At 48.5% G+C, this 25,105-nt stretch overlaps 1 protein-coding gene across 2 annotated transcripts in view; it reads left to right on the forward strand.

Moving 5' to 3' along the window:
• SLC24A4 (solute carrier family 24 member 4) overlaps nucleotides 1–24,855 on the forward strand; it is a 171,973-nt gene extending 147,118 nt beyond the window's left edge. For both annotated transcript variants that reach the window (XM_019462090.2, XM_019462091.2), the window contains exons 13-17: nucleotides 13,161–13,327; nucleotides 17,594–17,708; nucleotides 21,940–22,052; nucleotides 22,516–22,581; nucleotides 23,791–24,855. In XM_019462090.2, coding sequence (XP_019317635.1) covers nucleotides 13,161–13,327; nucleotides 17,594–17,708; nucleotides 21,940–22,052; nucleotides 22,516–22,581; nucleotides 23,791–23,943 — 614 coding nt within the window. In that variant the 3' untranslated portion in view covers nucleotides 23,944–24,855. The remainder of the gene's footprint in view (nucleotides 1–13,160; nucleotides 13,328–17,593; nucleotides 17,709–21,939; nucleotides 22,053–22,515; nucleotides 22,582–23,790) is intronic.
• Nucleotides 24,856–25,105: the final 250 nt, after the last annotated feature.

Here is a 25,105-nt window from a genome sequence, read left to right on the forward strand (position 1 = left end):
ACCTGAAAGTGAAATTACAATTTCATTATAATCACATCAAACAGAATAAAATACTTAGGAATAACTTTAACAAAGGTAGCATAAGAAGTGCTTACTAAAAACTACAAAATATCATTGAAAGACCTCAACGATCTAAATTCCATGTTCTGGATAGGAAGATTTAAAATCTTTTAAATGAGGGGTGCCTGGGTGGCTCAGTCGGTTGAGCATCTGACTTTGGCTCAGGTCATGATCTCATGGTTCATGGGGTCAAGCCCCACATTGAGCTCTGTGCTGACAGCTTGGAGCCTGGAGCCTGCTTCAGATTCTGTGTTTCCCTCTCTCTCTGTCCCTTCCCTGCTCTCTGTCTCTCTCTCAAAAATAAACATTTAATAATTTAAAAAAATATTTTAAATGACATAAGTCCCCAAATTGATCTTCAGATCCTGAACAATCAAAATCCCATCTCGCTTTTTTTTTTTTTTTTTGCAAGAAATTGGTGGGCTAATCCTAAAATTCATATGGGAATGCCAGAGACCCTGAATAGCCAAAACAATCTTGAAAAAGAACAAAGTTAAAGGACTCACACTTCCTGATTTTAAAATTTACCACAGGGGTGCCTAGGTACTTAGTTAAGTGTCCGACTCTTGGTTTCAGCTCAGGTCATGATCTTGCAGTTCATGGGTTCGAGCCCTGCATTGCCTGCTTGGGATTCTCTCTCTCTCCCTCTCTCTCTCTGCTCCTCTCCCATTTGTGCACTCTCACTGCCTCAAAATAAAAAAACTTAAAAAAATTTACTAGGAAGATGTAATCAAGACTAGTTCTAAAATAAGGGCAGAAGTGTAGATCAATGGAATAGAATTGAGAGTCTTGAAATACACCCAATGCTTTTTAAGTCAAGTAATTTTTGATAAGAGTGCCAAGATCGATGAGGGAAAGAAGAGTCTTCAAATGGTGCTAGGAAAATAACCACAATAAAAAAAAAGTTGTATCCCAAACTCACGTCGAAATAATTCAATACGAAATAGAGACCTAAATGTAATAGCGAAAGTCTTAGAAGAAAACACGTGTCCACATTCATGACTTTGGATTGGACCATGGATTCTTAAACCATAAGTAGCCAAAGAAAAGCATAAACTGCACTTCATCAAAATGTAAAACTTTTGTGATTTATAGGACACTGAATGTGAGAAGACAACTCATAAAATGGGATAAAACATTTGTAAATCGTATTTCTGATAAGTACCTAGTATCTTGAATATATACAGAACTCTTGGAACTCACCACCAAAAAGACAACCTAATTTTAAAAATGGGCAGAGGAGTTGAATAGACAGTTCTCCAAAGCGGATGTACAAATAGTAAGTCCACGAGAAGATGCTGAACGTTATTAGTCATCGGGGAAATGCAGATCAAAACGGCAGTAAAATACCCCTTCACTAGAATGGCAAGGTTCAAAAGAGAAAGTGTGTTGGCAAGGATGGGGACCTATTGGAACCCTCACACGCTGCTGTTAGAAATGCCTAATGGTTCAGCCTCTTGGGAAGTACTCTGTCAGTTCCTCAAAGAGTTAAAACAAAGTTGCTATATGACACAGCAATTCTACCCCTAGCTGTATGCCCAAGAGAAATGAAAACCTGTGTCCACACAAAAACTTGTTCACGAATGGTCATAGCCTCAATCATGGTAGCCAAGAAGTAGAAACAATCCAAATATCCCATCAAGTGATGACAGGTAAGCATATGGTGTAGTCATACAATGGAATATTATTCGTCCGTACAAAGGAAGGAATGCCGATACCTGCTACAACATGGATGAACTTTGGAAACACATGTAAGTGAAAGGCAGACACAGGTATATATTGTGATTCCATTTATATGGAATGTCCAAAATAGGCAAATCTGTAGAGGCAGGTCAGTGGTTGCCAGAGTTTGAAGAGAGGAGGGGGAATGGGGCACGATGGCTGATGGGTACAGGCTTTCTTTTGGGAGTGATGAAAACCATGTGGAATTATATAGTGGTGATGTGGCTACTCAGCTTCATAATATACAAATACTCACTAATTGTACATTTAAATGGGTGAATTTTTAGTTTGTTAATTACATGCTGTTTTTCAATACGGAGTTCATCAGAAATGGTGGTTCCCAAAGTGTGGTCCCAGTACAAGCAAGGCACCTAGGGTCTTGTTAGAAATGGAAATTCTTGGGTCCCCCATTCCAGACCTGCCAAGCCATTAGCTCTGGGGAGCATCTAAGGAGCTCTCCAGAAGATTCAGATTTAACCTCAAGGTTGAGGACCCCTGGTCTATGGCTACACTCCCTAGGTCTTGCAGATGCTCCTAGCCCCAGGGTTCGTGGACCTCTATAGTGCAGGGACACACAGCCCCATGTGCCACAAGTTAACCACTCCCTTAGTTGGCGTGTCTAGAGAACTGTCCAAATGAACGTGTTTGAAATTTTCATCAGCGATTGTATCCATTCTCAATTTTTGCCTCCAGTATGATTAGCCATCTGTTTTGTTACAGTTCATTTTCAGGATTTTTGCCACATAATTATATTGTAATTTTCTACTTCAGAAGAAAAACCTGAGAGTTTAGTGACACAAACAGCTGCGGCCCTTCTTTCTCTTGTGTTTGCACGTCAGTTGGAGTCTGTGCAGAGCATCTCAGATGTCCCCGACATTGAACTTGAAGGAAAGGCAGTGGGAGCCAGCAGGGGCTGCTGCTGGTGGTGTTGGGGGAGATGTCCCGAGGCATAGACACTGCTGCATTACCCTTGCAGCTCCCCGCCCCCCCCCAAAACTCATTTCCCCCATGAATCAGTCCAGACTCTTTTAATGTTAGAGAAACCCAGTTCAGGCTGGTTTAAGCCAAAAAGCCCATGGTGGCAAGTTCTCTGGGAGAATTTACCTTCAGGCAAAGCTGAACGTTGGGCTCAGATGGTTACAAGACACCGTCCGTCTCTGGGCGGTGCTTGCCCTGGGGTGGCTTCATCCTTGGGCATCTTACACAGATGGCTTCCAGCCGTCCAGGCTCCCATCCCATTGGGTTGATTCACTGCCCAGGCTGTGCCCCTGTCTGAGTTAAACATTGCATTCAGCTGCACGTAACAGAAAATTCAAGTGACCGAACCTTCGCCTCAAGGGCTTCTTGTTACCTAACAAGAAAGAAGCCCTGAAGTTGGGGACTCGAAGTTAGTCTTGTAGCTCTAACATGTCATCAGTGTCCCCTTTCTGTTCCTCCATCCTTAGTGGGTGGCTTTTGTCCTCAGGGTTGCCAGTTGGCTCCTGCAACTCTGGTGTGCCCGTGTTTCAGCCAGGGACAAGGAGGAAGGACGAAGGGCAGAAGACACGTGTCACTAGTCTTGTCTCCTCAGGAAAATATTCACCTTTCTGGAAGCTCCACCATGTGGACTTGAACTCCCGTCTCGTTGCGAGCACCGTCTGTGACCCCTCCTACCCGCAGGAAAGCCTAGGAACTTAAGGTTTCTAGCTGGAAACTGTTGCACACATAATAGGATTCCTTTAATAAGAAGGAAGGGACGGTGGGTATTAGAGGCAGCGATTCCCAGCAGAATCCCCGGGGTTGACACTCTAGTCGTGCGCCCAGCCCCAAACCTGTGTAAACCCCTCTGTGGAAAGGGTTGCTGTCTTGTTCACTGTTGGATTCCCACTACCGAGAATAGTGCGTAGCACAGAGAATGCACACACCAAGTATTTACGGGACACATGATCAGCCAAGCTTGAATCACACACCCACCCACAGAGGTAGGAGGTGGAGTCAGCCCTCCAAGCCACATGGGCTGATGTGGTAATGGGGGGTCGGCTCTCTAAAGGAACAGTAGCGTGCTGCTACCAGTAAAGGAATGGGTGCTGGCCAGACGAGACTAGTGTGTACCCAGTACAACCCAGAAGCACTCGAACTTGCTGATTTTTAGAGATTGCATACTACTAACTTATCCAGGAGCACACCTTTTGTACGCAAACTAACCAATCCAGATCCCAGTACTCTGAACCGCCACCTCTGTCTGCCTCTCCCACCCCACGAGGCAGTTTTCCTCTGCCCTGACCACCCCAGGGTCAAATACCAGATAATTAGAGATGGCCTTGACACCCAGAGCCTGCTGACATTATTCAAACTAGCCAATCCTAAGCCTTCCCACTGTACCGGCTCTTTCCCATGGAAATCCCAATAAAGGCTCCTGCCCAATGCTTTCCACCTGTTCCTTCTGTCTGCTGACCAACCCTGGTCCTTCCCCAGCGTGGCATGCCTCACCTCCTGTTGCTAGGGATCTGTGAATATAAAAACTTTTATATATAAAAAACCATTTTTGTGCATCTTACCATACCTGATTAAAACCGATGCTAGGTGCATTTTAAAACACACTAGATCTGGATTTGGCAAGATAACGTGTATTTGAGCACAGCCTTGAAGGCATTAAAGCAGAAAGAGTCTGTAGGACCTCAGTAGGGCTCGGGAAACTATGTTAAGCACACCCTCCACCCCAGGTGATATGGTTATTCAGCAAGTCCTGAGAACGAATGAGGTAGCCTCGTCCTCACTTTGCAGATGAGCGAGCTGGGGCCCAGCCTGGTGGACATGTCAGGAGACCACATCCTGGGGCAGGAGGCTGCGTGGTGAGCACAGAATTAAAACAAGGAGTGAGAAGCTTCCGGCCAGGGTAGCAGGATGAAAAACCCCTCCTACAGCAGGGCTGTTTCTGTCTTCACTGCTGCTTAGGACCCTTTGGCTACCAGAAACAAAAACCAGCTAGAGCCCCCCCAAACAGGAAAGGGAAATTTCTGAGAAAGGTACATATGTGTTTTCCGGGGCTGGTGCAGGCAGGTCTCGGGACCAAGCAGGGCCAGGCAGGCCCCTTTCTACCTATCCCCCTTTTCTGCCTCTCTTTCAGCCCTTGCCCCTGAAACTTGATCCTTCTGCCTCTCCTACCCTCACTTCACAGTTTTGCCCACACGCTGCCATTGGTCTCAAGTTCCTCCTGGGAAGCAGACTCTGATTAACTCAGTCTGATAGAAACCACCCCTGGGCCAGTGGCAGGCAAGGGCACAAATGTGACTGGGAGAAAATGCCTCCCCCCATCAGGATTGCTGTCACAGTTGTCCTAGGAATCTCGGTGAATCCGAATTCCCATGTCCAGCCACCTAGCAAGGCCTGGGCATTTCCAGGACATTTGCACCTCCTTTCCCCAGAGGGTTCTCTGTCTCTATTCCAGTAATACATCCCCGTGACATGTCCTGTTCTCTCAGAGAAGTTGAGGAAATCCCATTTCATCAGCGTGATCTATAGAAATCCCCTCCTGGGAATAGAGGATTCTTTCTTTCTTTTTTTTTTTTTTTAATTTTTTTTAACGTTTATTTATTTTTGAGACAGAGAGAGACACAGTATGAACAGGGGAGGGGCAGAGAGAGAGGGAGACACAGAATCTGAAACAGGCTCCAGGCTCTGAGCTGTCAGCACAGAGCCCGACGCGGGGCTCGAACCCACAGACCGTGAGATCATGACCTGAGCCGAAGTCGGACGCTTAACCGACCAAGCCACCCAGGCGCCCCTAGAGGATTCTTTCAAATGAGAATTCTTACATCTGCTCTGTGAGATTTTTTTTTAATTAGTTTTTATGTCAGATGGTCTTTTCCTCTTCTCGTCCCTATATCCTGGCTGGACCTTGGCTTCCCAATCATTTCTCATGTTTTGGACTCTGCCAAGGACACAAGCATGTAAGAATCCAGCAAGTCTTTGCCTGTGAGCAGCTTGCGCTCTGGCTTCAGAACTCATACAAGTGACCGTAACATCTGAGCCGACACCGAGAGCCATGGTGATAGCTCCCTACGATATCTGAAGCTGGGTCAGTATTCACAGCCCCAGTGCACTGACAAGTACTGTCTTGTTCCCAAGCCCCCAGTTTGCTATCATCACCCCCATCTGAGGTCAGGAAAAGGGGTTTGGGGGGACTGCTTGCCCTATAGCTCATGAGTTACCATAGCTAGATGGTATGATGGGATGATGAGTTACCCAGCTAGATTTGAACCCATGCCAGATGCCAGACCTTTTGCCCACTGCCTGTCTTGTCCCTGGTCTTTAACTATTGCACTTCAGCATACACAGCAATCTGGGAACAAAACGGTACATAAAGTGCTGAATTATGCAGTGCCAGCTATTAGAAAGCAGGACAGTGCATCACCTCCTGCTAATCGTATGCTCCAGGCTACTGCAGAAGGCACCAGAAGCTGCTACCAGCCATGTTTGCACCCTATCCTGGAAAGGTACGGGTGGTGGATTTGGGCAGTAAGGCCATAGGTCAGCTTGCGTAGTTTCAGTAACTCACAAACATCTATGTGTTCTTAAAATTCAAAGCAGTTACTGTAGAAAGAGATCTTGAGGGACTGAGCTAATGAGGAAAGGTTTTCCAGAGGAGTCCGAATAATGGAGAGTCTGAAGACAGGTGGAAGGTGTATGTAGGATAGTGGGGGGGGGGGGGGGCATACATGAGCACTCCACAGTTTTCCATATTTTGACCATGATCCACAGCAATAAGTATTTTACATACAGATATCTATAAAAAGGAAGCAAATCTCATGGGATAATAGTTCATTCTTACTATAGATCAGAACTCTTAATGTTTACTTCTTTTAAAGAAAATGCTAGCTGCCACCCACTTAAGTTGATTTCGCAATCCACCAACGGGTCTCATCCAACAGTTGAAAAAGCACAGAGCAGGTCTGAGGGAGCATTGTTTTATAGAAAACAATGGTGGGTCGTGAGCTTGCCAGCTGGGTGGGGCCAGCTCAGGGTAGATGTCCAAACCAGATGTGAAACCCATACCAGGCAGAAACACAACACAATGTTGTGTCTGTGAAAATAAGAAAGCTATCTTTCTGCTGTGGCATTTGTATAGATCTCCAAAGATGTGCCCGAGAATTTAAGTGTTCTGAGTTAACAGTTCCCTGAAGTGAATTCTTCCCCTAGATCCGGAGTTTTGGTTCAGTGCTGGAGATGCCCTAGGCATTCCCCAGCAGCCTTGATGACTTGGGGCGGGGGCTGATGAGGGAAGAGCCAGGAATTGTGGACAAACCAATCAGGCAGGAAACCTTTCTGCCCTTTGCACAAAGACCACAAGGCACAGAAAGGTGTATGTATGTATGTAGAGGAAGATCTGGGAAGACGAATGTTTCTCTGATGAAGTCTCTAGGACGAATACGTGAATGGATTTGCTGATTTTTGAGCTAACCATATTCTGTTCATTATTATGAGCAGGCTGGGGGGAGGGTTTCTTAGCAAATATGCTTTTAATGATTTAGGAAGATTCAAGCACAGACATGCAAAGCTAGTAGAGTCTTTGCCAGCCTACTTTGCAGTTTCCTTTCTTACTGAGGCATAATTCGTGTATCACAAAATTCACCCTTATGAAGTGGACAGCTCAGTGGTTTTTAGTGTATTTGCAAAGTTGTTCGGCCATCATCACTATAGATTTCCAGAAAATTTTCTCTCCCCCCCAAAAAAAACCCCATACCCTTAAACACTCTGGTTCCCCCCATCCCCTGACAACCATTAATCTTTCTGTCTCTGTTGGATTGGCCTGTTCTAGACATTTCATATCAATGGACTCACATGACATGTGGCCTTTTGTGTCCGCCTTCGTTCATTTTGCACAGTGTTTTCTAGATTTAGCTATGGCAGTGTGGGTCAGTACCTCATTCCTTTTTATGGATGAATAATATTCCATTGGGTTTTTATTCTTCATTTTGTTTGCTCACTGCTTAATGGATACTTGGGTCGTTCCTACCTTTTGGCAATTATGTGTGATGCTGAGATGAGCATTCGAATAGAAGTTTTTTGTGTGCAGGCATAGTGAGGAACTACCAAACTATTTTCCAGGAGGCGGCTCCATTTTACTTTCCCTCCAGCAGCATAGGAGGGTCCCCATTTTCCCACATCTTTGCCAATATTATTATCTGTCCTTTTTGGCATAGCCATACTTGTGGGCACAAAGCTATTTTATTTGCCATTTCCTAATGAGAAAATATGTTGAGCATCTTTTCACATACTTCGTGACTATTTTTATTTTTTCTCTGGAGAACTGTCTATTCAAATCCTATGACTACTTTTCAAATTGAGATTTTTTTATTGTTAAGTGATGAATTCTTTGTATATTCTGCCAACTAGAACTTTATACGATTTCCAAATCTTTTCTTCTATCTCGTAGATTGTCTTTCACTTCCTAGATAGTATCTTTTGAAGCCAGAATTTTTAAATTTTGGTAAAATCCAATTTATTTCTTCTTTTGTTTGTGTGTGCGTGTGTGTGTGTGTCTTTTAAGAAACCGTTGCCTAATCCAATGGCATGAGTTATGCCCTTGTTTTCATCTGAAAGTTTGATAGTTTCACCTCATATTTAGACCTTTGATCCATTTTGAGTTGATTTCTCTGTATGTGGTTTGAGGGAGGAATCTAATTTCATTCTTTTGCATGTGGATATACTGGTGTCCCAGCACCATTTGTTTAAAAGACTGTCCTTTCCCTATTGAATAGCCTTAACACCCTTTTTAAATATGAATTCACCTTAAATAGATGAGTTAGTTTATTTCTGGACTCAAAATTCTATTCCTTTGATAGATAAATTCTTATGTCAGTAGCACATTTTGTTGAGTGCTTGTAGCTTTCCAGTAAATTTTAAAATCAGGGCATGTAAGTCCTCCAACTTTGTTCTTCTTTCAAGATTGATTGGGCTGTTCTGAGTCCCTTGCATTTCCATATAAATATTAGCAACAGCTTGTCAATTTTTACAAAAAAAGGTCAGCTAGAATTTTAACAGGGATTGCACTGAACCTGTAGATCAGTTTGTGAGGAACATTTCCATCTTTATATTAAATCTTCTGATTTAATGTACAGTTGTCTTTCCATTTATTTAAGGCTTTTTAAATTTCCTTCAATGTTGTTTGGTAGTTTTCAGCATATAAATCTCGGATTTTTGTTATGTGTATTCCTAAGTTTTTTTGTTGTTGTTTTGTTTTTGGGGTTTTTTTTTTGGCTGCTATCGTAAATGGAACTGGTTTTCTTAATTTCATTTTTGGATTGTTCATTGTCAGTGTATAGAAATACAACTTTATTTTGTATATTGATCTTATATCTTGCAACTTGGCTAAATTTGTTTATTGTAATTGTGTGTGTGTGTGTGTGTGTGTGTGTGTGTGTGTGTGTGTGTAGACTTCTTAGAATGTTCTCTCTCTACAAGATCATGCTATGTACAAATAAGGATAGTTTTACTTTCTCTTTCCAAGCTGAATGACTTCTTTTTCTTGCCTAGCGTTCCTGGCTAACACCTGCAGTACTGTGTTGAATCGAAATGATCGAGCAGACATCCTCATGTTGTTGAAAGCTTTCAGTCTTCCACCATTAACTGTGTTAGCTATGGGGGTTTTTGTAGATGCCCTTTATCAGGATGAGGAGATTCTCATCTCTTCCTAGTTTGTTGAGTGTTTTATCATGAAAAGGTGATGGATTTTGTCAAATACCTTTTTTTTCTTTGCCTCCGTGGACATGATTGTGCAGCTTTTTTTTTTCCCCTTTATTCTATTAACATGGTATGCTGAATTGATTGAAGTTCATATTTGAACCAAGCCTGCATTCCTGGGATAAATCCCACTTCATCATGGGATTATGATCCTTTTTATATGTTTGCTTGATTCGGTTTGGCAGAATTTTGCTAAAGAGTTTTGCATCTGTGTTCATAAGGATATTGGTCTGCTTCTTTTCTCTTGATGTCTGGCTTTGTTACCAGGATAATACTGGCTTCATAGAGCAAATTGGGAACCGTCCCCTGCTCTTCTACCTTTCGGAAGAATTGTGAAGGATTCATGCTAATTCTTTTTTAAACATTTGGTAGAAATCACCATGAAGTCATCTGGTCCTGGCTGTACTTTAAGGCCGTAAACTTATAAGGGTTGTTGTTGTTGTTACTATGTCAATTTCTTGTTAAATCTTCTTGGATTATTTTTTTCATTTTCAGCCAGCTTTGCTGTTTCTGCCTTGGTAGGATTTTATCTGTTTCACCTAAGCTATGTGAGTTGTTGCCACACTATTCATAATATTTCTTTAACAATTCTTTTTATTTGCATGAGGCTCATAACAATCACTTTCTTTCATTCCTGATTTTAGTAACTTGAGTTTTCTCTCTTTTTTTTTTTTCATGGTCAGCCTAGCTAACAGTTTGTCAATTTCATCGATCTTTTTAAAGAACCAACTTTTAGTTTTATTCTCTTTTTTCAATTTTTTTATTTCTACTTTAATCTCGATGATTTCCTTTCTTCTGCTTTCTTTAGACTTAATTTGCTCTTTTTTTTTTCTTTTTTTTAATGTTTATTTATTTTGAGAGAGAGAGAAAACACGAGCAGGTAGGGGCAGAGAGAGAGAGAATCCCAAGAAGGCTCTACACTATCAGTGCAGAGCCCAGCATGGGGCTCGAACCCATGAATCACAAGATCATGACCTGAGCCAAAATCAAGAGCCAGATGCTTAACTGACTGAGCCATCCAGGTGCCCTTTTTTTTGTTTCTTAAGGAGAAATGTTAGGTCATTGATTTAAGATCTTTCCTCTTTTTTAATATAGTCATTTATAGCTACCAGTTTCTAAGCACTGCCTTTCCTATATCCCATAAGTTTTGTTATGTTGTATTTTCATTTTCATTCCTTTCAAAGAATTTTCTGATTTCCCTTTTGAGTTATTTTTTGACCTATTGGTTATTTAAGAGCATGTTGTTTAATTTCCACATATTTGTGAACTTCCAGTTTTCCTTCTGTTGTTGATTTCTAATTTCTTTCCGTTGTGGACTGGTTATAGAACCGCCTGGTCTAGGGGTGCCTGGCAGGTTCAGTCAGTAGAGCATGCGACTCTTGGTCTCGGGGTGGTGAGTTCAAGCCCCACGTTGGCTGTAGAAATTACTAAAATGGATAAATAACTAAACTTTAAAATAATAATAAAAAAAATAGAGGCACCTGGGTGGTTCAGTTGGTTGAGCGTCCGACTTTGGCTCAGGTCATGATCTCACAGTTCATGAGTTCAAGCCCCACATCGGGCTCTGTGCTGACAGCTCAGAGCCTGGAGCCTGCTTTGGAGTCTGTGTCTCCCTCTCTCTCTGCCCCTCCCCCACTCACACTCTGTCTCTTTCTGCCTCTCAAAAATACATAAACATTAAAAAAATTTAATAAAGTCTTTGTCTAGTAAATCCAGTGTCTGGAATTCCTCAGAGATAGTTTCTATAGACTGATTTTTTTCCTATGTATGGGCCATACTTTCTTGTTTCTTTGCATGTCTCATGATTTCTTCTTGTTGAAGACTGGGCATCTTAAATAATAATTTGATGATGCTAGACATCAGATTCTTCTCCCTTCCCAGGGCTGCTTGTTGCCACTGCTTATTGGTGATGTTTGTTTAGTGAATTTTCTCAGCTAATTCTGTAAAATCTGTATTCTTCTTCACTGTAGCCCCTGAGATAGCTTCTAGGTTCTTTGAGGGTCATCTAATGATTGCACAGAGATTTCTCTAGATGCCTGGATCAAAACAAATCTTCCAGGCTTTGCCGATGAGTTGTGTGTTTGGAGGCGTGCCTTCAACACTGAGGCAGGAACTTTACAAATGTACCTTAGTCTTTACTTCCTTGCTTGCTCAGAGGCTCACCCTGAGGCAGAAGTGACAGCTTAGGGCATTCTCAAATCTTCACCGAGCATGTGAATAACCATGGGCATATGGTTTTGGTCTTTAGATACCAAGATATGTAGGAGCTTTTCAAAGCCCTTGTTAGGCATCCCATTCCTCAATTTGTTTTTTTAAGCTGTTTGGTCAGCTCATTGTCTGTCCCAACTGTTATCCACCCCCGTGGACACTGATGTTCAGCAGTTGCCTCTGATTCTTTTCAACAAATGCCTCCAAGGAAAAAGCTGTTCACACTGGCTGAGCTCTGATGCAGGAAAAATAAAGACAACCTTGGAAGTGGGATCTTCCAGGAAACCACCAGACAGGTCAGAAGATGCCAGTTCTCCCAGAATGGACTTGAAGGGGCTCCAGCCTTGTCCCACCCCCTGCGGCGGATGCCGGGGATGATGGTTTTCAAGGCTACTCCAGAGCTAGTGGGAAGGAATGGAAAAAGAGCAAGCTAACACTCCACAAAGCTCACTGTTCTCACTGATATGCAGCCAGTTTTCTTAAGTGAACTCTGCCTGGATTACTACAGGCCTTTGGTCCATTTCCAGAGTTCTGAAAAAGGCTGGATCTGACCATTTTTGCCAATGTTCTCATTGCTTTTATGGAGGAGAGACTCCTCAGAAGTCCGTCCTCCACTGTTTCATTGGCAACAAGCTGACTGTGAGTCTGCATTTGCACCCATACTCAGTGGCTAATTAAGGACACCAGGCTTGCACACAGGCTTATTGAAGCCACTTCTCCATGGTTGAATTGTTTGTCGATTCTGTCGGTAGGGGCCAGTGAGGTCTTACCTGCCAGCCAGGACACCCACACTTTAGTCTCGCGTTTGCAACGAGCCGAGCGTATGATCTTGGAACAAAGGAGCTGAGGTTTCCAAAGTACCTACTGTGTGCCGCAGCGTGTGTTTTGTGTACATCATGTCGTTCTTGGAACACCCAAGAAAGAGAAAACATTCCCGCTCAACAGATGAAGAAAGCAATAAAAGGCAAAGCTCTTAGTTAGCCCTATGCCTGCTCCACACAGCAAAGACTCTGTATACTGATTATAGCACTGTTGTTACTACAACTCTTGCCGTCGGGGACCGGTGGGGGGGGAGCTGATGGGATTGCTCAAGGTCGTCTGAACACCGACCCAGGTCTGTCTGATTGCAGAGCCCACCCTATCCCACAGCACCCCCTCCAGCTCTCCTGGGCAAATCCGTTCCGGCTCTGGGTCTCGCTTTCCTTACTCTGACGAATGAAAGATCTGGACTGACAGAAGTTATGCGGTCAGCAAACACTTACCGGCTTGTCTTATTGAGATCGCCTCCAGGGTGCCATTACGGAGGCGTGTACTTCTGAGTTCAGGGGCTCACACTGGGGGCGTTGTCTTGTTCGGCTTGAGAAACGAAACGGACAGGTAGACTGGCAGGTGTATAACCTGGCATGTGTTTCTCTCCCCGCCCCGCCCCCGGCTCCGCCCCCCCGCAGAGGCAAGAGGGGACAAAGCCAAGTGGGTGTTCACCTGGCCGCTCATCTTCCTCCTGTGCGTGACCATCCCCAACTGCAGCAAGCCCCGCTGGGAGAAGTACTTCATGGTCACCTTCATCACCGCCACGCTGTGGATTGCTGTCTTCTCCTACCTGATGGTGTGGCTGGTGAGTGGAGGAAGCGAGGGCGGACTGTAGGCACAGCCCCTGCCGGGCACCTGCTGGGGGCTGGGAGAGCTGGGTTCAAAGAGCGGCCTCGGGCACTGCTGTGCAAGTCCCTCCCTCCGCAGCCGTTGGCATGTCGCTGGGTAGAAAGGTTCAGCAGAGGAGCGCGGGGCAGTGCTGCGCACCGGGGGCGCCCAGATAGACACCGCGTGGCGCTTGCCTTCCAGGCAGGAGTTGGGGCGCGTTGAGGGAGACAGACCTTCACACGGAGATTGTGAGACATGCTGCCCGGGTGCCGTGCAAAGAAGAATACGGCAGGGCTGGTGTGGCTGCTGTATAAGGATCTCTGGGGGGCTAGTCACTAGGCCCCCTTCCTCTCCAGGGTCCCTGGGGGGAACGTGAGGCAGACAACACAAGGCAGCCCTTTCCGGAACCCCTGCCCTCATGACAGCCCGATGGGGTAGGTGTTTTTTATTTTGCCCATTTTACAGAGGAGGAAACTGAGGCATCCAGATGGAGTCATCGGCCCCCTTGCACGACTACCAACTAGGGCACAATTCGTTACATAATCAGTAAGGTCTAGAGTTGGGGTTAGTCCCCAGTGTTGGGTCCTGAGTCCATGATCTCAGCCGTGACCCCAAGCTGCCTATCAGTCTCCTACTGGAGCTTTCTGATGCCATGGGGACAGATGTTTTGCAGGCAGAGAGGCATTGGCACAGTTCCTTGTAAGCTCCTCTGGGCCACATGGGACAGCCCCCTGGGGCGGGCCAAGCAGGAGCCCCTTCCCCCTTGCTCTGTGTGCCACCCCATGGGATCGCCCCCCCCTTCTGCTCCACGTAGGGAGCCCAGGAGCAGGAGAGGAGCAGTGACAGACAGCTGTTTCTGTTGCTGTGAAAGCTCACCTGTCAGCAGCTCGTACCGCAGTGGTACACGTGTAGACATTTCACTCTCCGCCTGATGCCTGACGCCAGCTGCAGAGGGCAGCGAGTCTTGGTTTGAGAGGTGCAGGGGCCGCCTTTCCCTTAACCCCAGAGGAGCAGTGTGGCGGGGAGAAAAGGGCTGTGGGATCACATGGAAATGAATTTGAATCGTAGATCTCCCACTCACGAGCCACGAACTCAGGTGACTCAGCTTCCAGAGCCACAAGTCTCCTCTATGAAAGGAGGACGATCATCCCTGCCTCACAGGGTCATCGGGAGAGTGGAAGTGTCTGTTCGGGCATCGTGGTCTGAGCATGACAGATCGATCACGGCCGAAGCTAACAGCTGTTCGCACCGCAAGGTGCAGCCAATGCTGCTTCCATGCTTTGTTCAGATAAAAGCTAAAGTCCTTATAGATGCTGGTGTGTGTGTGTGTGGGTGTGTGTGTGTGGGTGTGTGTGTGTGTGTTGGGGTGGGAGGAGTTGAAAATAGCTACTCTCCAACCCTCCCCACCCCCAGAAAAGGAGGACAAAGATCATGAAAACGATTCCTTAAATGAATTGCACTTGTAAATTGACATTTTTCTGAATAGGGCTAACGCCAGCCTATCTTTTTATTCGATAAAAAGGATCCAGTGGTTTCTCTTATTAAAGTGTGTTCCCAAACTAACCACTGCAAGTGGAAAAAAAAAAAAAAGTATTCCATGACGTTCGGGTGGGTTATGAGAATTACATAAGATCAAATTCATGAATGAGTGAGACTTTTTCTTCTCTACTGAAAACAGCGGTATTCTGAAATCCGCTCTATTAGTTGGCAGTGAGGCAGGACATTTAACAGCACCCTCATCCACACCACCTGGACTTACAGACCCCACCCACACTCTTAAAGCAGAGTCATGGCAGCGGCTTGGCCAGGGTCACAGGAACCGCTTTGCTGGGACCCCCTTACCTACGGTTTTGAACGTCAACCTGCCTTAGTTTGGAGGGAATGGAATGACCCTGATAGTAGAAATTGGTATAGCTCACAGCACCCCACGTTAGTCTTTGTTTCTACGGAAGCAAGAAGTGCTGGCCAGAGGGACACGAGCTTACTTTCCTTATGCCCTGACCGGTGTGCCAGGGAGCAGTGAAGGGTCACCTGCCCACCCCTTACTCCCACCAGCTTTTACATCCCTCACCCCTAAGCCTTCAGGGGAAATGATTCTTGAATGCCAGTGTCAAAACGGAGGGTCCTTCGAAAGGGATTGCTGTGTCCAGCTCCCTTGCACAGCTGGGGAGACTGAGGACCGGAGGGGAGCCATGACTTCCACTAGGTCACAACAGATAGCCCCAGAGTCTGGACTCAGCTCTGCTTCCCTTTCTGAAGCCTGAGTATCAGGTGGGCTCAGAGAGCCCAGGGCCGGAGTCCAGGGCAAAGCAACACTCAGGTGGCCTCTCCGGTCCTAAGCACCCTGGATGGCGCACGCACACACGAGGCCTTCCTTCTGTTCTTCCATCCTTTGGCTTCTTAGCCACACAGTTCAGTGATTTAAGAAAGGAAAAATGGAGGCATCCAATAACATCAGAATAACCCAGGCTCCTGTGTTTATGATGTCTGGCATCCCTCACTGAAAGCAAGTCGGCCATGGCCTGGTTGTACTTAGGGAGATCTCCATCACGGCCAAGGTAGACCGAACATTGATTGATGGATCAGCAGTCCATGTTGGCCTCCTCGGTGTCTCTTCCAGCAGAGACCAGGGCGGGCCTGTCAGTGTGCGCTCTGCCCTGTACCTGGTGATGCTGAGCTGGGTACCGTCTTTCAGCAGGTGGGGCATCTTCAAACCCCCCTGCAAAGCTTTGTCCTGGGAGGGATGTTGTTGCAGTCCACATGCTCTGACTACATTCCAGGGCTGAGCTTTGCACTTAGCCTACTTCATCTGGGGCTCTCTGAGCCCCACAGATTCTCTGTGAATCTGATCACCCTCATTCTCTCTGCTCCTATGGATTGTAAGGTGAATGACTGAAAGAGAAGGGAAACATACACCTACGGACACCTTGCACGGGCCAGGCATGGTCACCTCACACTTTCTCATTTAATCTTTATCAACAAGCTCGTTTTACAGATGAGGGGACTGAGGCTCAGAGAAGCAAACCAGCTTGTCTAAATCAAACAACTGCTCACTGGGATTGGAGCCATCCATCAAGATGTGAACTACCCTAAGAGATGCCAGTGTTCCTGGTTTTTAGGTGGGGAAGCAAGCCAGAGCTAATGAGTATTTTGAATGGGGTTATCCAGATGCTTCTAGGGCTTTCCATCTGGCTGCTACTCAGGGCCCCAGCCATCTCTCAAGCGTCAGGCGTTTATCAGGGGAGTTGTGTGACCGAGCGTCAAGATCCTTCAAAGCTCACCTGTCCTTCCCTCCGGCGGTTCTGTGTCTTGGAGCTTATCCTTAGGAGGCAGTAAGAACTCAAAGCTGTACGCACAAGGCGGGCGGTGTTGAGATTGGCGCATGGCCTTTAGAGTCGGAAAGACCTGGCCCAGAATCCCTGCTCCACAGCTCACCAGCCTCGTGCCCACAGGCAATGCCGCTTAACCTCCCTGAGCCTCCGTTTCCCGGGGCGTAAAATGAGCACGCCGAGAGTGGCCCCTCCCCAGTGGGTGGGGATGATAGAGAGCCTGAGATTGTGCACGTGACACACCTGGTACACAGCAAGTGCTCAATAAATGTCACTTATACGCAGTGGGAAAGAGACCACCTCGATATCCACCGGTGATGCGCTGAAACTCCAGAGCCGTGCAATGAAATCTGTGCATCAGTTTAAGACAGTGTCGTGGATGAGAATGTACAATGGACAGGTGTTTGCAGTCAGTTATTACATGAAACAGGTAGCTGCAAAATCTGTGTCGATAGTCCTCTGATTCTGTTTTTTTTTTTTCTCACACACACCCCGAAGAGAAAGTCAAGGATGTTTTGTAAAGCAGTGGTTTTCAAGCGGGTTCCCAGACCGGTAGCCTGAGGGTCCCGGCCACCTGGGAACTTGTGAGGAATATAAACTCTGGGCTTCACCACAGACCTCCTGAATCAGAAACTTGGGGTGGGGCCCGGAAGTCTGTGCTGTAACCAGCCTCCCCCTCCCCGGAAGATTTTCCACATGCTGGAGTTTGAGAGCCGCGGGCTCATGAAGTGTTAATAGTGGTTGTCTGTGGGTCTTGAGAAACGGTAGGTGACTTTTGTTTTCATCTGACTGAGTTTGCTAGACTTTTGAAAACAGTAAATAAAACAGCAGTGCTGTGGTTCAAGTGGAAAACACTCAGAGTAAGCAAAGGTCTGGGTGTTCCTCCGTGAGTTCCTGTCCCCCGTCTTCTGCAGGTGACCATTATTGGATACACGCTTGGGATCCCGGATGTCATCATGGGTATCACTTTCCTGGCGGCAGGCACGAGTGTTCCGGACTGCATGGCCAGCTTAATCGTGGCGAGACAAGGTAAGGACGGTGCCTCGGCCCCCACAGCTGTGAGCATCGCCATGCAGGCTCCCGGCCCCCACCGGAGTTCTAGTTCATGGCTCTTCTGCCTGGTAGTTGATAAGTCCTGCTACAGAGCCAGCTGGTGGTGGGAAAGCATCATGCAGCAGATTCCATCCGTGGAGAGAATACTACCAAGATATAACGCCTCCAGCCCTTTGGAAGCATTTGCTTGTGCAAACTTGGATAAAAATGAACTTGCTCTAAAGTCACCAGTGTGACATTGAACAGAGCTGAAGCTCCAACTTCTTATAGCAAATACAACAGTAACAAGAAGTGTTCAGGTCCCAGGATGGCAAAGCAGGGATATCCTATATCTGGTTCCTATTCTGCTTTCCTATTTTTTTTTTTTTAGTTTACTTAAAGAATTATTTAATGTTTTTTTTTGAGAGAGAGAGGCAGAGTGCGAGTGGGGAGGGGCAGAGAGAGAGGAAGACAGAATCTGAAGCAGGCTCCAGGCTCTGAGCTGCCCGCATAGAACCTGACGCGGGGCTCAAACCCATGAGCCGTGAGATCATGACCTGAGCCGAAGTTGGACGCATAACCAGCTAAGCCACCCAGGCATCCCTAAGGTTATCTATTTATTTAAGAGAGGCGGTGGGGGTGGGGGGGGCACACAGAGTGGGAAAGGGGCAGTGAGAAAGAGGGAGAGTCCCAAGCAGGCTCCGTGTGGTCAGCACAGAGCCTGATGCAGGGCTCGATCTTACGAACCACAAGATCATGACCTGAACTAAAATCAGTAGTCAGATGCTTAACCCACTGAGCCACCCACGTGCCTCTGTTTTCCTATTGTTAAAGTCAAGGCTCACTATGTGACATGGGTCAACCTGTATGCTGTTTAATGGCAGAACAAAAGAGCCGTAAAGGGCAGTGAATAAAGGCTGTTTCCACTGGTGAGGTAGCAACCCAGCATGCACTTCCATAGATCTTCATCCACCAACAAAAGTGTGAAAGTTTGGGGAGGGGGGGCGGGAGGTGGGGGCCAATCACAGAATGACACCTCAGAGGGGATAGAAGTCCCCAACGAGAAAGTCGGCTCTGGAAAATCGGCAAAGGACCTTTCATTCCTCCGAGTTAGGAGAAAGGGTTGGTTGATGGGTCGGTCGGATCCTGAGAAGATAAGAGCTGAGGGGAGGGAAGTGTGGGAATGTGGTTGGCGGAGGCTGGAGGCTTGCGGAGAACGGGGACAGTGGGGACAGCAGCTGAGGCGAACGGGGTGTGATCGAGTGACCTTTGAGGTGAGTGCATTCATTTCCTAGGGCTGCCATAGCGAAAATACCACAGCTCGGTGGCTTGAAACAAGAGATTGGTTGTCGCACGGGTCTGGAGACCTAGAAGTCCAAAATCAAGGTGGTAGCAGGCCCGTGCTCCCTCCAAAGGCTGAAGGGTCTGTCCCAGGCCTCTCTCCTGGCTTGTAATGGTGACCGAATGGCTTGAGGCTGTGTCTCTACGGTCTCTGCCTCCATGGGCACGTGGTGGTCTTCCCCGTGTGTGCGTCTGTGTCCAGACTTCCCTGTCCTCACGAGGGCACCGGTCCCTGCCTTAGGGCCCGTCCTAATTCAGTTATGACTTCACCTTCCTTTGATCCTCCTTGCAAATAAGGCCCAATTCACAGGTGCTGGGCAGACGTGAGTTGCGGGGACGGGCACTGTTCAACCAGTACAGGGAGGAATAGGAAAAGGCAGTGAGCCCCGAGGGCCTGGCTGATGTTCTGTGGCACAAAGTTGGGTGGGACTCAGTCACACCAGCTCCAGTAACACACGGATGAGAGAGGGCAAGTTCCCTGGCCCTGGGGTTGTTGGGTTGATACAATGGAGGGTCAAGGGGGCAAGAGAATGCAGTTGAAGAAACTGCCCGCAGAGTCCGGGCTGTCTGGGGGCAGGGGTCTTGATGCTAGAAGGTTAAGGCCTGGGGAGGGGGCGGCCCCAGTGAGGTCAGAAAGGGGGCTCTGGGAGCTGGGGCTGAGTGGGGCTCTGAGGGAGGACGTCATCTCAGAGTGAGCCCTGTGGAATGTGGGGGCACAGAAACCGAGGAAAGGCGAGGCAGGGGTGGAGTGTATCACCGTAGGGGCGCCTGGGTGGCTCAGTCGTTCGAGCGCGTCCGACTCTTGATTTCGGCTCAGGTCATGATCTCACGGTCGTGGGATCGAGCCCCGTGTTGGGCTCCGCGCTGAGCACGGGTCCTGCTTGAGATTCTCTCTCCGGCTCCCTCCGCCCCTCCCCCACTGGCATGTGCGTGTGCACACGCTCTCAGAAAAAAGTGACGCTGGTGTCACTGACAGAGGATCCAGCAGACACGGTTACCAGAGGCGCTCTTCATGAGAGGGCACCGAAACTCCCGCTTGTCTACCCACAAGCAGACCCCGCAGCACGCGGAGATAGGGCGCCCTCGGCTCCCTGAAGGCTCCTGGCTCCGTGTGTGGCCCAGGCTGGTGGCAGCCTGACCAGGGAGCTTGTGGGACATGCAGAGTCTCAGGCCCGCCCCTGACCCACTCAGTCAGAATCTGCATTTCAGCGAGGCCCCCAAGCGAGGCCTGTGCTCTTGAAGGCTGAGAAGTGTTGCCGTAAGGTTCCTCTATATGCAGCACCTGTGTGGGGCAGGAAGGCCACCGTGTCAGAGAGACCCTTGTCCTCTCAAACTCGGGCATCTTTTTTTTTATTTTTTATTTTCTAATGTTTATTTTTGAGAGAGACAGAGCACGAGTGGGGGAGGGGCAGAGAGAGGGGGGAAGACACAGAATCCGAAGCAGGCTCCAGGCTCTGAGCTGTCAGCACAGAGCCCGACGCGGGGCTCGAACTCACAGACGGTGAGATCGTGACCTGAGTCGAAGTCGGACGCTCACCAGACTGAGCCACCCAGGCGCCCCTCAAACTCAGGCATCGACCCATCTAGTGATGGGGACGAGTAGCTGGCTCAAAACAGCAGCTGCATTCGTGGGAAGGCTGATTTCCCAGAGCTCCCACCCCCAGAAACACCAAGCTGCCACGATTTTCAAGTCACTTAAGACAGTGTCAGTGTCAAGGGAGGCCTTGTATCCCGGAGGTCTGCAAAGGACAGCAACAGGGCAGGAGGCGGGCGGGACCTGGCTTCCAGCAGCGGCACCGGTGGTCAAACGGGTGAGCCGACCGTCCAGGTGCCGGCCTGGGTGGCTGCAGGCTTCTCGGTGACAAAAGCGGTTGTGTGCTTATGGCTGTTTGTGTTTCGGGCGTGTTCACTGCACACACATTTGTATGTGTGCCAGGTTCTGACGCTCACGTTGAATGAGAGCTCAGAGGCCGGGCTAGAACAGGTGTGAGCCAGCATGAGTGTTAGTTGTGAATGTTTGTTTTCTCACTTTTCATACCCCTCACAATCATTAAGTCCTTAGGTTGTGTGGCCAGTATGACACTGGCCGGTTGGGCAGGAAGCAGGGGATGACGGCATGGCCCCCTAGCCTCGAAGATGCTTCTAGTCTAGTGGGGAGAAAAGAATTCACTCTGCGGAAGCCGTGAGGGCAGAGGACCCGACAGCTTATCCTCTGAGCCCAGGTCATGGCACCATCACCTGGGCCACATGTACACATCATGGCTCGGGGTGAAGGATGCTGGACCGCCCACAAACTGTGTGATCTTGGGCATGTCCCAAGCCTTGGTTCCATCATCTGCCACGTGAGACAGTGGACAGTGCCCTCTCCCTCCCAGGGTAACTGGGAGGATTCAACGAGGGTGAAGCATGCAGTGAGCCCCTGGAGAACATCAGCAAACACCGATCGTCTTGGGGGGCGTGTGGGTGGCTCGGTTAAGCATCCGACTCTCCATCTCCGCTCAGGTCTTGATCTCAAGGTTGTGAGTCCAAGCCCTGCTTAGGCTCCATGCAGGGCATGAAGCCTACTTAAAAAAAAAACAAAAACAAAAAAAACCCCACCAATCATATTGGATTAGGGTTGACCCTAATGACTTATTTTAAGTGGTTTATCCCTGTAAGATCCTATCTCTAAATAATGCCACATTCCCAGGAATTAGGGGTCAGGACTCCAACATATGAATCTTAAGGGTCACAATTCGGTCCCTAAGAGACCCCTTAGACTTCATAGAGTGGATTTAGACTTCATAAAAAGTTTCTGAAATTCGGAGTCCATGAAGAAGGGATTCCTAGGACGCTAATAGGGGTTTCCGGCCACCTCAGTGAATGACTCATGTCCCTTGTCCTCTAGGCCTTGGTGACATGGCGGTCTCAAACACCATAGGAAGCAATGTGTTTGACATCCTAGTGGGACTCGGCATACCCTGGGGCCTGCAGACCATGGTTATTAACTATGGGTCCACGGTAAGTTCCTCTCACTGCCCCATAATCCAGATGGACGCCAGACACGAGCACTTTATGGGGAATGACAGTGGCCTTGGCCCTGTTCCAGCCGAGAGCTCCAGGGGACACGCTGCCCCCTTCCCCTTGGCACCCTGGCACCCCCTTTCCTTGAAGGCCTCCGGGACAGCCGGAGGAGCAGCTGTTGGGGAGAAGCCCATGTGTAGCCCCCGTGTGCCGAGCACACATCGGGACGGCCACCCCACACTGCAGCCTATGGGCGTGCACGTCCCCTCTGAGTCCTTTCCCTCACAGGCGGGGCCGAGGCCTAAACCCACGTTTGGCTGACCCTCCACAGCCATGTGCTCGCCGCGAACACCTGCCTGTGCTTTCCGGAAGGGGAAGGAATACACCGGGGTACGCCAGGCTCTCAGAACGGGGGCCCCGGCAGCCCAGAGATTCAGGGCACCCGTGTTTGTTTTTCCAGGTGAAGATCAACAGCCGGGGTCTGGTCTATTCCGTGGTGTTGTTGCTGGGCTCTGTCGCTCTCACCGTGAGTCTTTCCGGTTCCAGAATTATGTGTCGTTCCATGGGATCCACAGTCACTTGCAGAGTCTCTGAAAGCCCTCCCTCTTCCCCTTGGCAGTGAGGCATAAAAATGAGCAAACACAAATTCACAGGTCCCTCCAGACACGGTGCCAAGAATGTTGGCCCCCACCACCACATTTTTGCCTGAGTGACCCAGAAGTCACCAGAGCAAGTTTCACCTCCCTGTATCCCCACGGCCCAGTCTGTCTCCCCTCACTAGTGCCAGTAAGAGAGAAATTCACCCCTGTCCATCCAAGCTGACAGGTGGGGAGCATGGCTGTCAGGCCTCGGGACCAGGACACCCTCATACTGAGGCCTCCTCACCCCACGTGCCCACACGTCTGTCCCACACACTTTACCTCTGCTTATGCTAGTCAGTCCTTACAGCCACCTGATGATACCATTCCCATTGTGCGGAAGAAATCGAGGCTCGGGTTCGAGAAAGCGTGCCTAGAATCCCAGGGATAGGAGGTGGCAAAGCTGGGATTTGAACCCAGATCAGTCTGTCTCTGTAGAACACATCGTGTTGCTCTGATGGGGTAACTGTGATCCAGTCCTTAGGAAGTCTCAATTCAGAGATGAGAAGGAAAGGCAGTGAAGTGTGGGAGCGTCTAGAAAGAATGTAGAATGAGGATGTGCTCCAAGCCCATCTACACACACACACACACACACACACACACACACACACACACACACACACACCAAAAGGTGGTCCAAGCTGAAGTTTGCCAAGCTGTGAGCCAGTAGATGCATCGGAAGTTTTCCCAGAGAGGGGCTGAGGATGCCAAGTTCTGCAGCAAAGGGAAGACCCAGAGAAAGTCCCTGGTTGTCGCTAGAGGAAGTCCGGGCAGGGAGGCCTTCGGTGCCGAACATGGGTCCTGAGCAAAGTGATGTGTCTGCTCGGGGAGGGCCAGCCCAGAGGGGGCGGCCGCTTGTGTCCCTGGAGCCAGCAGGCCTGGGTCAAGGGCAAGACTCGCCCTTCCATCAGACGGGTCTCAAAGCCCTCAGGGACTCAGTCTGACCAGACCCAGGATGTGCCTTGTGGTACCGCTTCGCCCTTGTCCATATTTTGGAGAAAGTTCTGCGGTTCCTAGTTTGTGTATAGTGGCCCTGGTAAAATGCCTCCCTGTATTCCTCTGTCCCCAAGGCCACTGCTTGTCCTCTGTCCCTCCAGGTCCTCGGCATCCATCTAAACAAATGGAGACTTGACCGGAAGCTGGGGGTCTGTGTGCTTGCCCTCTATGCCGTCTTCTTGTGCTTCTCGATAATGATAGAGTTTAACGTCTTCACCTTCGTCAACCTGCCGATGTGTCGAGAAGACGATTAAAGCCGAGCTACTGCCCACCCCCCACGGGGGGCTGTTCTGGACTCTGATGCCAGCCTCCTCTCTCCCTCCCTCCCCCACCACGAGTCTCTCCTGCCTCGGTGGCCACCGTCTGTTCCTTCACACACTGGAAGGAAGAGCCATCGTGGTCTTTGTCTGGTCACAGGCCAGGCTGCTGGGCATCCTCCTCCTCCTCGGAGTGCTGCCCTCCCCACACAAGGCAAGATTCGGGGGCCGCCATGGGAGTGGCTTCGCAGACCCCCGAGCTGGCAGCCGCAGGGATGTACTTGTGTCTCATCTCTCTCGGACGCTTTAGTGAGGACATCTGTGTGCAGTTTGTCTTTCTGTCGTAGGGCAGCCTCAGAAGTGAGGTGGCCGGCGAATGTGAGGTCCCCTGGGGCAAGTGCAAAATAGGAATGTCGTTCTCCAGTGTCCCCTCTGGGCCAGAGGGTGTGAGTCCCTGAGGCGGCCTGTGCTACACTCAGTCCCTCCCATTTCTGCTGGAAACACTCACACCTCAGAGGGGGCAAGGCCTCCATCTGCTGAGGGTTTGGGGCCACGAGGGCAAACATGCTGCCCCTTTCTCTGGAAAAGCTGGAAGAACGGAAACTGCTTCTCGCCGCAGAAAAGAGAATTTCCTCGCCACTTTTATCGATGCGTTCGGAGAACGAGCAGTGAAATATTAAAAATAAAATGTCATGTCGATCATCATACTTGAAAAATCTCATTCCGTACAAAAAGGCCATGCTGGGGAACAAGAACAGGTAACACCCCGTGGACAATGAATCCTATGTGTATCAATCATGTCGCACTGACACTAAGACTTTTGGTTCGGAACACAGAAGAGAGTGAAAGACTAACGTCTACCTAGGTGCTAATTCAGAGACACAGTAGACACGGTAGCCATACGTTCCAGACCTTCTGTGTGATGCACACCTCTGTCGGTTTGCGTTTGTCATTCCTTTGTTAATGCGCTGCTCTCAGAACCACCCCGTTGGAAGACCCAGTGGTCTGTATGCCCAGCAAATTCCATAGCCTGCTGGAACGAGTGTATCACAAGTTAACAGTTAATGACAAGATGGGAAATTTCCTGAAAACTGCTGTCTGGTTACCTGGAGGCAAGTATGAAAAAACGTAACTTGGAATTTTTAGAGCCTTACAGTGG

Source organism: Panthera pardus, unplaced genomic scaffold, assembly GCF_024362965.1.
Source record: "Panthera pardus isolate Hobbes unplaced genomic scaffold, ASM2436296v1 HiC_scaffold_24, whole genome shotgun sequence".
NCBI lineage: Eukaryota > Metazoa > Chordata > Mammalia > Carnivora > Felidae > Panthera > Panthera pardus.